Here is a 13,710-nt window from a genome sequence, read left to right as displayed (position 1 = left end):
CGGGGCCCCATAGCTGTCTACATATATATCGAGAGACAGAATGCCATTAAGAGATTATAATCTAAATAGACAGGTCGGATTGACCTAGCTGCATTGCACAGGGCTGTGAAAATTTCATACTCTGTTTGACGTAGTTAGATCGACCTAGCCCCTGGTGTTGATGCAGCTAGCCTGACAAAAGAGTTCTTCCATTGACCTAGCTACCACCCTTTGGAGAGGTGGATGAACTGCACTGATGGAAAAGCCCCTTCCATGGATGTAGGAAGTATCTACACAATGATGGTACAGCAGCACAGCTGCAGCACCATACCTGTGCCACTAGTGTACACGTGTCCTCAGTATCCCCTCGTAGACAGGTCCTAAGGCTGGGAGGGGAAACTGAGGTCCAGAGAAGTGAAATGACTTGCCCAAGGTCATGCAGCAGGTCAGTTTCACAGCTCAGTAGAGCCCAGGTCTTCTGAGCCCCAGTCCAGTACACTTATCTCCTTCGTCCCTATTAAAGTTAAAGAGCATTACAGGTCTGCATTTTATTTCATTATTCTTAGTGTCTGTCAAGATGCTATATTTATAACTGTGCTGTAGACAGGGCATAGGGTAGGCGTAACCTGCAATCCATTGTCTTTAAAAATAAATAAATAAGTAAGTAAATCAATGAATAAAGTCAGTGCCAATGAAAGCTATGGAATAAAGGGTGTTGGAAACTGAAGTCCTTTATTGAGCCATAGGATATGGGTTAAGCAGGAAGCAACAGTGCTGGAGCTTTTCCATGTTTCCACTGTCAATCAGCCTCAGTAATGATAGTATCAAGACAGTAGCCTCCATGCCTATTTAGTCCACACAGCCCTTCTGCTGAAATTGCCAAAAAGTCAATGCCAAATGTAAGAGGAGGTGATGTGTGGTGTGGTGTCATTTCTGTGGAAACCACTAACCAACTAGATTGGGACTCAGGACACCAGGGTTCTATTCAGGGCTCTGCCACTGGCCTGCTGAGTGACCTTGGGCAAGTCACTTTGCCGTTCTGTGCCTCAGTTTCTTTTCTGAAAAATGGGGATGATGATACAGACCTCCTTTCTAAATCACTTTGAGATCCAATAATGAAAAATGCTATATAAGAGCTGGGTATTGTTGTTAAAATCATCAAATAGCCACTATATAAATCCATGTTCTCTCATACCTTGAATCTACATGCAGTTCTGGTCACCCCATCTCAGAAAAGATATATTTGAACTGGAAAAGATACAGAGAAGGGCAACAAAAATTATTTAGGTATGGAACAGTTTCCATATGAGGAGAGAGTAAAAAGACTGGTTTGGGAAAAAAGACAACTGAGCGGGGATATGATAAAGATCTATAAAATCGTGAATGGTGTGGAGAAAGTGAATAAGAAAGTGTTATTTATTCCTTCACATAACACAAGAACCAGGGGTCACTCAATGAAATTAATAGGCAGCAGGTTTAAAACAAACTAAAGGAAGTACTTCTTCATACAATGCACAGTCATTCTCTGAAATTCGTTGCCAGGGGATGTTGTGAAGGCCTAAACTATAGCGTGGTTAAAAAAAAGAATTAGATAAGTTAATGGAGGATAGGTCCATCCAATGGCGATTAACCAAGATGGCCAGCAATGCAGCCCCATCTTCTGACTGCCAGAAGCTGGGAGTGGACGACAGAGCATGGATCACTCAATAACTGTCTGTTCTGTTCATTTTCTCTGAAGCATCTGGCATCAGCCACTGTCAGAAGACAGGCTACTGAACTAGATGGACCATTGGTCTGATCCAGTATAGTTGTTCTTATGTTCTTATCAGATGATCATGACTTTCAGTCACTATGAATCAGAGCAGGAATTGAAGCCATCAAACATCTTATTCACAACCATGTACGTGATTATGATCTGTTTGCCTGGTATCCCCTTATTTTCTAGCACACACAGTGCATATAGTAATGAAGCATACCACAACTAAACTGAAGTTAAATGTAGGTCAAACTGCCCTTGGCACAAGTCTAGAGTGCCATAAGGGGAGAAAAGGTAGTATAAAGACACCTCTGTATTCTCTCATCCTCGGGTTAGTGGCACCAGTCATTCATCCAGGTGCATGGGCAGACCCAGCTATGCCCCCTTTCTCGTGGGGGCTGGGAGAGGGGTTTAATGTAGGAACCACTATTCCACTCTTAGGCCACAGCTGCGAAGTAGACTTAGCAGGCCAAAGAATCTGACCCATATAATCCAAGGCAGGTGTATAAAAGTGAAAATAAAATGTCAACGCGTCTCACATGGAGATGATGATCTGCAGAACCTTGTTCATGACAAAATGACAGGGATACTTGTTTCCCATCCTGTAGAATGCAAAAGCAGTGCAGCAGCAGGATTCTAGCCTGCACGGGAGTGTTGGTTGTTGCTAGCGTATTAGGTCACTGGGTGACTGTTATCTGTTGTGGACAGAATGGTTTCCTACCCAAGGACAATTATGAAGATTCTTTTTTTTTTGTGTACCCAGTAGCAGAAGGCTGTAATTAGTGCTTCAAGGCAAATGGTGACCTTTTGGAACTTTTCCTGAGGCTTGTGAAGCTTCAATTAGTTTCTGATGTTTGAAAGCATTCACAGACTTAATCTCTGGGTCCCATTTATATTCTAATTACTCCATGATTCACATTTGCATTCACCTGTCTCTAGTTCCAAAGGATCTGTATCCTTAACCGTTAAGGATGGCTTCGTGTCTCTAAACTCTTTTGTGTATGGGTCTGTGTCAAAACTCCTTTGAGTGAAGGAAATAAGTGGAGTGTCCCCCTCTCTCATTGTAAAATTGCTTCAAAATACAAGGCTGAGATGAAAGTCCCTTTCCACAAGCAGAAGCCCTTCTAGGAGCGTTTCTTCCAGGAAAAAAAATAGGATAATATTAAGCTTCTTTGGTTTTTAAAAGAGGACATCTGTTCTGTGAGTCGTTTACAACATAGTTATTAAAGTAGTCTGAGATTAATTAAAATTGTCACTTTTGTGGATGTTCAAATTACATTTCTGCTTCCTTTGAGCAGGCCCTCATTTGTCTGTTATAAAATATTTCATTGTAGTGTTACGCATCATTAATTTTGTGTAAATTACCCTTAATTGCTCACTGACATGGAAAAAAGCGAATAGGAAATGATGCATAGGAGAGTAATTTAAAAAAAAGGAATGAACACAAACAGCTACCTGTAGTTTCCAGTGTAATAAAAACAGAGCATTTATGGAATGAGAAATGAAAATCCTGTCACTCCCAGATTCTGAAAATCTCTACATTCTGAAAACTATGCAGTTCCTCATTTTACATATGGTGATCCTGTTTTGTACTTTAGTTTTGCTTTGTAAATATGAGCCACCCCAAAGCATCCAAATGAGGACAGAATATCATTTGTTTATAACCAGGAATCCTCATTGCCTGGTTGTTCTGTACTATTTTTATATATTTAAACTCCACTCAGGGGAGATAAATGACCATGACAACAGGATCCCCATGATGCTTCAAATAATGAATCTTCACAAATCAGGCAGTGGCATCCTGCACTCTGAGAATTATTTTCAACTATATGAGCGACCTTGAATGAACTCATTATTCTTGTGTGTACAGTACAGATGTTACCATCCCACAAGATTTAAAGCTCTCTCTAAGGAAAACTGCTTCATTCACCTGGACCAGCTATTACGTTTATTGCTGTCTTTTGTTTTCTGATTGCAAGATACACATTTTGCACCTTATTAATGCAGTCAAGATATTAAGGACATATAAAATCCTGGGAATCCATCTGAGGAAAAATAGATTAAGAAATAAGCCTGAAAAGCAAGGTTTATAACTTTTCAAGTCAGGATGATACCCAGCATTAGTTATTGCATTTCTAGCTAGGAAACTATTATTTTGTGTAGATGGAGGGAGAGGGGTTTTTAGGCTGTGAACAATGCAGCTCACTCACAGTCTCTAATATTTTACACATTTGAGGGCTCAGTAATGGTGGAGCTGTAGCTCTGTGCCACTATGCTCCATGCCATATGAGTTTTTGGAGGTGCATGAAGCCTGCAGCTGCATGAGCCCCTGGTTTAGGCAGTCCTTTTCTATCTGACCTGATCACTGGGAGCGTGTGAAAGTTTCAGTGAATTTTCCTAAGGATCACAGATTATTCACATTCCTCCTTACAGCCAGCCACAAACACTAAAACCATGGCCACAGGTCACTTGATAGGTGAGAGATCTCAGATCAGTATGTGGCTGGAGAAAGAGCCATCCAGTTTGCTCCTAAGGGCACTATTACCATCACAAGTGCCTGCCCAGCTATTTTCCTGCAGCAAAACTGGCTCCTCAAAATCTCACAGGTTATCTATGAAACTAGTTTATTTTCCAAAACACCTTAATTTTTTTTTCAAATGGCCCTGATCCTACAAATGTTTATTCATGTCAGCGACCTCTCAATGAACTCAGTGGGGCTGTTCATATATGTAATATCACTTACAGGCTCCAGGGCCAATACTTGTTTTATTTTTCCTCACTCAGTTGCCCTCCAGACCCTTCTTCATTGGGACGAATAGGTCTGTCTGTACTTCAGTCACATAAGCACAATTTCTACATATAGTAGTAAAGAAAGATGCAGTACCACTGATGTTGTATGAACACCTCAGCACTGTATATTACATGAAAACAAAACAGGACTGATGATTATTTTTCCAGGTTAGACACATATAGGGAAGTAAATATTAAAAAATGAAATGTCTTTTGGGTCGGGGGCGGGGGGTGAATAGCAGTATAAATCTCTGTTTGATGTTTGTGATAACAAGGTTGCTAAACCAAATATGATGAACATTTGTCTGTGGCACTGACTAGGCAATACTGTTGATGGGACAAATATTTTAATTATAAGCTGTGGCTCAGAAAACTCCCCTTGTCTTTATTTATTAGTATGATAATATCACCCCAATGTATGAACTTTATGCATTATGTATAAATAATTCATGAATTAGCAAATAAAGAGATCTGGAATCTGTACACAGAGATGGCTGTTGCCAATTATCTCAGTTCTGCAGAGCCAGACCCTCTTGGTTCACATTGTTTGCAGCTGCTCTTTTAAATCATTCATCAGTGCTTAAGAGATATGCTAGTGGCGCTGGTAGAGACCATTTGAATTTTCATTGTTTACACACTGTGAATTTAGCTTCTGGTCTGAAATTATCTGCCACATTGAAGCCTCTGAGAGAATACAGTTGAAAAGAATAGGACAAGCAGCATCTCTTACTTTTTAAATATATATATATATATTCTTAATTATTTTTCTTATATTTTTTTTGTGGTTGCTGTTTAATTTTAATTGTCAAATTTCTCCCCATGCTGCTCAGAGCGTGGAAGAATCAGAAACACTTTCAAAACTCTATCATAAATTTTCTGTATGAATGTGTGGCAACCATCTTGCTCATGGAGGTGTCGAGTGATAGAATGGGATTTTTCAGTTTTTAATTTAGCAATCTATTCTTTGCCAACCAAATACCTAGGGTTGTCTCTTGCTGTCAGTTTTTAAGCAGAAAATATTTATTTTCCCTTTGAAAATAATGATAAAAGCTGCTTTAAAATGATGTGCCATGCCCACTAGCTTTTTCTTGTCAAATTACTCAGTTATTGTGTTCATACTTATTTTCAGAGAATTGCCAGTACTTTATTCATGCTAATTTTATAATAAGAACGTCTATACTGGGTCAGACCAATGGTCCATCTAGCCCAGTATCTTGTCTTCCGATAGTGGCCACTGCCAGGTGCTTCAGCAGGAATGAACGGAACAGGCAATTTCAAGTGATCCATCCCCTGTTGTCCAAGCCCAGCCTATGGCAGTGAGAGGATTAGGGTCACCCAGAGCATGGGTTTGCGTCCAGATCATCCTAGCTAATGGCTATTGTTGGACCTGTCCTCCACAAACATATCCAATTCTTTTTTCAGCCCAGTTATACTTTTGGCCTTCACAACATCCCCTGACAATAAGTTCCGCAGGTTGATTCTGCATTATGTAAAGAAGTACTTCCTTTCATTTGGTTTAAAACTGCTCTCTAATTAATTTGCCCTTGTCATTACAGAGACGTGGCTTAATGCTACTTCCAGCATGGATAATAATGACGGTGATTGTGTTTGCATGAAAGGCTACGTGAGAGAGCCAAATCATTAGTGTTATTAATTGAAATCCTATTCCTGTCGCTGTGGATAGATACAGGATCATTAAGTACAGTGCCATCTAGGATCACCCAGCATATTACATTTCACATGTAAATTCCCCAGTGAAAATCTTTGGGCCTGATTCCCTTCTCGCCTATGCCAAATGTAAATCAGGAATGAAGAAGTCAGTGACTCTGACGTCAGGGCCTGTCTACACTAAAAACTGAAGTTGACCTACGTTGGGTGGTTCATGCCCACACTGTGCGCCTTCTGTCAGTGTTGCACATCCTCACCAGGAGTGTTTCCAGCAACTGAAGAGGGGCAATGTGAGGAGCTGAGAGCCTGGTCTCCCTGCTTCATGCTGGGAGTCAGGGTGCTGCCGCAAGGCTCCCCGCTCCCCATTCCCCACCAGATTCCCCCAGGGAGCTTGGCTGTGCCCGCCCGACTCCCCGCTCCCAACCAGGCTATTCCCTGGGCTCCCCACCAGGAACCTGGGTACTGCCTCCAGGGGCTGCCTCCCAGGCTCTCAGTTTCCAGAGGGGAGCAAGGAGCTGAGAGCCCCTGTGGCTGCTATGCCCGTGGAGCTGGGAGACTCAGGGCAGCACCTGAATGCTCAGTGGGGAGCCCGGACAGCAGCCTGGCTGGGAATGGGGAGCCAGGACCATACATGAAGCCATGAAATTGACAAGAATAACAGCCAACAGCTGATGTAAGTAACCCACAGTGTCCACAGGGACACTGCATTGCCCCAGTCTACACCGACATAAGCCCTGCGCCTCTCATGAAGGTGGAGTTGTTATGTCAGGCTAGCAGGGCACTTACATCACTGGGAGCAAGGCTGTAACGTGTACGCTGACATGAATAGGTCGACATACGTTGCCTTGTGTTGACCTAACGCTGTAGAGTAGACCATGCCCCAGTGGGGTTACATTGATGTAAAACTGGAGCCAGCGAGAAGAGAAACAGACTGTTTATACTACAAAACCATGTTATATTGGCTTCCTTTTGGTACTGGTGGGTAGGCAGACTCTGCAGATTGAAAATTGCTGCATGATTCCTTGACTCTGCGTCTTTCCCATCCCCTTTGGGTTACCGGGCACCCCCCATATTTGCGGTTCCCTGCTGCCTGTAATGGCGTTTGGCTTTTGATGGGCCACATAGAGAGTGGGAGGCTCCATTCTGGCCCACAATAAGATGTTTGTTGTAGTCTTGGACTCTTTTGGCCTAATTCTGATCTTTTTTACACCACCTTTACTCTGATGGAATTCCATTCATTTACATGAATTTGCTACTCTAGATTTTGGGCTCGATCCTGCAAAGTGCTGAGTGCCTTCAAAGCCCTCTGAAGCCAATGGGTGGGTACTAAAGGGCTCAGTGCCTCTCAGGATAAGACTATCTCACTGATACAAGGTTCCCATGCAGCGAAGCACTAAAGTACTTGCTTAAGATTAAGCACGTGCCTAAATCTATGTCTATTCTGCAAAACACTTAAGCAAGTGTTTAATTTAAGCATATGCATAAATCCTGTTGGGATTTAGGCATATATTTAAGGGCTTTGATGATTCAGAGCCTAATTGAAAGCAGAACCAGACCCTGGTATGTAACAGGGAGAAGGGGTGAATACACCCATACATCAGTACTTATTTAAAAAATTAATAAATAAGTGGAATAGGTCAGGACTCAGGAGTCCGAATCAAACTTCCATTTGAAAGGGCTCCAGAAAGAGAAAGAGAGTACAGTGCAAAGTGTGCCCTATCTCTGCTTCTGTCATCTCTGAACATTTCATCAAACAAATTAGATTTCGCTATTAGATCTGTAAATGACAGTGGATTGCATTTGCCAGATGGTGTGTGTATTGTAACTGTCACATCATTATAGGTTTAAAATTAAAGTATGGAAAGGCTGCTAATGAACATACACTATATAGAATTTCCACAATTCAACTCCCACAATGGCAGACATTCAGCATGTAGCATATTGTGTGTGTTAATAAACAGTGTATGTTTAACAGATTTCCACATTTTTAACTAAGCTAACATCTAAACTTGTTAGTTCAGTTTGTTAGTTTAAAAGTCAACATTAAACGATATCATTTACTTCATGCCTAAAATATAGATTTTTTTCTTAAAGACTTATGCCTTCTCCATAATTAAAATATGTAATTATCAGGAGCATTTAACCAAATTGTCAGGAATAATCTCTCAAATTAATACAATTACTTTATTCAATATGCTATGCCTACCATTACCCCTTCCATTGGGAAATTTCTGCCCCAAATGTGTAAAGATCTGTGGATCCCGGGTAAGTCTCATTAGTCATCTGCAGATCCATCAGCTATAACTGGCTATCATTTTACTGGAAGACAATCATCATCGAACTCTGAGGGATCACCGACAACCGTTACCATTTTTTTCCACTTGTAAAGAAAAATAACCGAGTACTCTAATTCTTTAGCAGTATGGATATATTTTTTCAAATACCTTTATTTGATATTGCCATGAAATGAGAACCTGTGTGAGAGCTTTGCTTAGAGCTATAAAATGTGTTCGGGAGGAAGGCAACAGAGAGTGAGAGAACACCTAAATCAAATAATGCATAATATATGTAATGTTTCTAAACTACATAACTGGATATTTACTATTTATCGGTTGGCGTCTCATAGTATTTCCAATGCGAACACAAAGAGATATAGAAAGAGAAATCAGAATATACATCATGTTTCCCACTTGCATTCTCTTCTTGGTATAAGGAATATTTGTATTAGTAAGAGACTGATCCAGCTTCCACTGAAGTGAATTGAAAGATTCGCATTGTCCTCAGTGGAAATTTGATCAGGCCCTAATTAAATAGTACTTTAACTCTGTTTCACTCCAAGTCTTGGCTCTGTGATTGGGGGGAAGCTTTATAAATCAATACATTTAGTGTGTCCTATATCAGTAGCTGAAAAGCTGTACTATCCTCTTCAATAATATTTAGCACTGCATTTGAAATCGACTGTCTGCTCAGCTTACTGCCTACAGACAAAATTACTAGTCTCTCTCCATGCTCTGTGATGATTTTTTCATTCTAAAACCATGTAACAAACAGAGAATGAAGAAATTGCATTGTTAATGACGAAAATTCGCTCTTAACAGGGACTGACCTGCCATATCATGCAAATTGTACAATGAATAAACCTGCTCTGCCTCCATTCATATCAGTGCTGCACAAATGGTAAACCTGTCTGAAATGAAGAATGATATAAGCTTGATAACAGTATGTTTTCTCTATATCACATCCTGATCTCAGTTACATTGGTGTAAATCTCTAGTAACTGCATTACCTTTAACACAGTTGTTTTAGATTTACACCAGTGTAATTGAGATCAGAATCACTTAATTTGATTGATTCTTTGTGTTCTCTATGAAGAAAAAAATACAACACTTTAGTGCTACTTTCCTCCTTTCTGCAATACATACAGTGCTGTAGTCCTAAAGAACATAAAAACTAGTATTTTCTGTGTGAGCTGGCACATCATAGCACATGTACTGATGTATTACATGTAAAGAACTAGAGCTAGTCAGAAAATCAGAAATATTTTGCATGAAAATTTCAGGAAGAAAATTAAAAAATGTGTGTTTTTTCAAAATTTTTCATAGCATAGGTCTACACTTCTGTCGGTATAGTAATGTAGATTAGGGGTGTGATTTTTTTTTAAAGGACATAGCCCTTCTGTAGATGTAGTAATGCCGGCATAAAAGTATATAAAAGTGCTTATGTTGATTACCAAACCGGTATAAACTATACTGGCAAAAGCACTTTTCTGCTAGTAGATGCTTCATCTACATGGGGAGGTTTTTGCCAGCATAGCTATATCAGTACAGTTATACTGGTAAATCTTTTCTAGTGTAGACTTGACCACAGACATTTTCCAGTGAAAAACTGAAAATGTTTGGTTTTCTATCACTAATTTTTTTTTTTTTAGAAAACCAGACTATTTATTTGTCAGAAATAAGTTTTGATAGAATCTTCACAAAACCCCATGGTCACGGTTTTCCAAAGTGACTAGTGATTGTGGGTACCTCAGTTTTTTGGATGCTGAACTTGAGACACCTTAAAGGGTAAGATTCTCCAAGAGCACGTCAGCACTATCCAAAAATCAGGGCCCTCTAAGGTGCAGTAAGTTGGGCACTCAAAATAATTTAGTCACTTTTGAAAAGTATGGCCTATAGGCTGGAAATCCTTCTCTTTCCCTCCCCTGCTAGCACCAACAGTAGGGGACTAAGGAGCAGAGCAACTTTGCAAGGACTCCATCCTGGAGTTCCCTCCACATTATGTCATTAGCAGTGGGCAGGGTTAGCCCCTTGTATGGAACACGCTACACTTCTACCCCAAGCACAAAAGGATCCTGAATGAGCTGCAGGAGACAAGACCCCTGTGTCTCCATAGCAGCTCTGAGCCCCTGGCAACCTCCCCCAGTATACTTCCCGGCAGCTGATTTCCAATAGAGCCATTCTACCACTGTCTTCTCTGGCCTCAGCTGCCCTTGGAACACTCCAATGCAAGGAAAACAAAGAAAAAAAGAAACCATGGTGCCGCTGTATGGATGTGTTTTTTAAATCTTGAACATGCGGTTCAAGGCTTGATCCTGCAAAGTTCAGAACACTGCAAAGTGAAGGTCAGTTAATTTCAGTGGGACTGCTCCTGTGCCTAAAACTAATCCCATGCTTAAGTGCATTGCTGGGTGGGGATGCCAGAGTTTTCAGCACATTTCAGGATCGAGCCCTTAGCTGTAGGGTTGTTAAAGCGTATATCTGGTATAATTTCCACAGGCAACTCAGAGTGTGCTGCACCCTGCAGGTCACATGACATTTGAAATTGTCAGCACCAGGGGGAGAGCAGACTCTTCTGAGCCCCTTCCAACAGTGATTTAAAGACAGTGATGGGATAAGGTTTCTGACAAGTTTTCTGCTGGGTTTCCCTACACAGCCAGTTTTAAACATTGCAACCTCAGCAGGGTGCACAGCCAAACAGCATGCATGATTTGAATTGGAAATATACACTGGATATGCTTAGAGCAAAATTCTGCCACAAAGAATTGAGCCTGCACCAGCCTCAGTGAAGGGAGCAGTACTGGCCATGAACCTGGCATTGGAGCCAGGGCCACAGAAAGGTTCTGGGTGGAAAGTGCTGCTAAGAGCATCTTACTGTCTCCACAAAGCTGGCATGTATTGTACCGCCAACCATAGCGTGCACACGGGATGGCTAGGGAGTATGGCCAGGTCCTCTTGCTGCTGTGATCCACCCCTCATTATTGTGCCCTCTTCCTATTGTCTGGATGCAGTAATGGGAGAACCTAAGGAACATAAGCAAGCCACTCTCTCTGGGTTTAGGAAGAAAGTGGGTCTTTTACAGGGTTCCTTCCACCCTCCTCATCAACACTGTCAGAGGCAGGAAACTGGGCTTGTGGGACTGCTGGTATGAATTGGTATGGCCATTCCCACCTTCCTACAGTTTTCCCTATCGCTCCTCAACACACCTCCCCACAGGATTCCTCCAGAAACAAAGGGCAGGATTTAGGCTTTACTGCAAGTTCCCCTGCAGAGAGAGATAGCCAACGTTTCTGAGAAAGTCACTCCATGCAGTTGGCAGGTGATTGTACAGGACTTACCACAGTTCATACAGCACCTTAACACACTGGTTGTGGCTTTTTGGTGATACCACAGTATAGATATTAAATAATACTAATTCTCTGTACAAACTGACTGATAATACACTGCACAGCAGCTATGCACTGCAGTTCTAGGATGAACCTGTGAACTTTTGTATTATTGGAACCAAACTGGTGTTTGATTTAAAAAAACGTATGTATTTATGTAACAGCAACCGTTATCCAGAGCACATAAAATGTAAATGGTTTGTGCAACGATGTTTGTGTGTCATTAGAATAAATTAAAAAGCAAATGATATAATTGTGTTTGTGCTAATTAAAATATTTACAAATTAGAGTGAGATGCATTTGTCGTCCCATTGGAAAAGGGCCTTGAAACCTCACATGTCTTGGAGTCTACAGTGCTGTCATTTATTCATAGACTGGTATGCATACCTGGGTGATTTGCTTTTTAGATTACTCTTCCATGACATGTAATTCTCAGGAGTCTCCAACTTCAGAGGATTAAAAAACAGGTTTATATGTACATATATACATGTGTATTTTAACTAAATATCTTTCTTTTCCCTTCTTTTCAAGGTCCAAGAGTTCCGATTGTCACTGTTCACAACACAACTGATAAACGAAGTAAGTACTGAGCTGTATTTCATAATTCCTCAAAGAAAAACAGTCAGGCAATGTAATAAAATACAGCCATTCTCCATTAGACTGTCAACAAGGAGTGCCCAGACTTTACCTATATATGGGCCACACAGACATCTTAGCAGGAGCTGAAGGGCTGCAACTAATATATATTAAAAAGAGCAGCTTGTTAGGCAGGTGGTGAGCTTTGAGTAAAGCTCATTGTGCTAGATACGCAATGTGCATGTTTTAGTGTTACCTTGTCCTCCCCTCCCACTGCTGTCTGTTTCGTCTACCTGTTGCATGCTTTTGTAGCCTAGACTGTAATTACTTTGAGATCGGGGCTGTCTTTCAGTGGGGGTTGGTTGGTACAGCACCTAGGACAGGGGAGCCCTGGTTGCTGATAGGAGCCCTAGGCAGTACTGTAATACAAATAATAAGCAATAATAACAGACTGCTGTGGAATTGTAGCCAGCAGAGATCACAAGTCGCAACAGACAGTGCTTATCTTTACTATGGAATGTGGCCCACAGCTCGAGCAATCGTAGCTCCCAGCCAGATGGAGTAATGCCTCCTGGAACTGTGGTCTCCATGGGTCACACTGCCATAGAAAAACTAAGCACAGCCACATGCAAGCTTCACGGACAGGCCTTACTTAAAATTAAAACTTAAAATGATGGGCTGAACAGGTTTTGGTGCCTCATATCCAATGGCAATTGGATTGGTTATTCTGCTGGCTGGCAGCTTTCAAGTAGTAATGAATAGTTGTAAGAATGACTAAGGGGAATGTTTTTCAAAGGTATGAAGGGCAGAGATGAGACTTTAACTCCCATTTGTGCCTTTGAGACTCTCCCTCTAAGTTATTTATTTCAGCAACACCTATGTGGATAATACTGTATCTAAGTACTTTCTTGACCTCCATTCCTGTAGTGTCTGAGCACCTCACAATCTTTAGTGTATTTATCCTCACAACATCTCTGCGAAGCAGAGCAGTGCCATTATACCCATTTGACAGATGGGGACTGAGGCCCAGAGAGGCTAAATGACTTGCCCAGGAAACCTGTAGTGGAGCAGGGAACTGAACCTAGGGCTCCGGAGTGCTAGGCTGGTGCTCAAATCACTGCAGTTTAATTTCTGAAAATTACCTTCAGAGAACTATTTCTAGAAATGTTACTTATACGTTCGCTGCTGAAAGCAGATGAATAACGAATTGGGAACACCAATCACCATTAATATCGTGGAGAGTTGCACAGTCCAAATGTATTGCTTTGTTATTCTTTCA

At 41.2% G+C, this 13,710-nt stretch overlaps 1 protein-coding gene across 1 annotated transcript in view; it reads left to right on the top strand.

Moving 5' to 3' along the window:
- DPP6 (dipeptidyl peptidase like 6) overlaps window positions 1-13,710 on the top strand; it is a 370,977-nt gene that overhangs the window by 329,245 nt on the left and 28,022 nt on the right. The window contains exon 17 of the mRNA XM_067542727.1: window positions 12,387-12,434. Coding sequence (XP_067398828.1) covers window positions 12,387-12,434 — 48 coding nt within the window. The remainder of the gene's footprint in view (window positions 1-12,386; window positions 12,435-13,710) is intronic.

This window comes from Emydura macquarii, unplaced genomic scaffold (assembly GCF_026122565.2).
Source record: "Emydura macquarii macquarii isolate MOO-44397 ecotype Brisbane River unplaced genomic scaffold, CSIRO-AGI_Emac_v2 contig_719, whole genome shotgun sequence".
Taxonomy (NCBI): Eukaryota; Metazoa; Chordata; order Testudines; family Chelidae; genus Emydura; species Emydura macquarii.
Note: the sequence above shows the minus strand (reverse complement) of the source record. Positions and strands in the feature narration are given on the sequence as shown.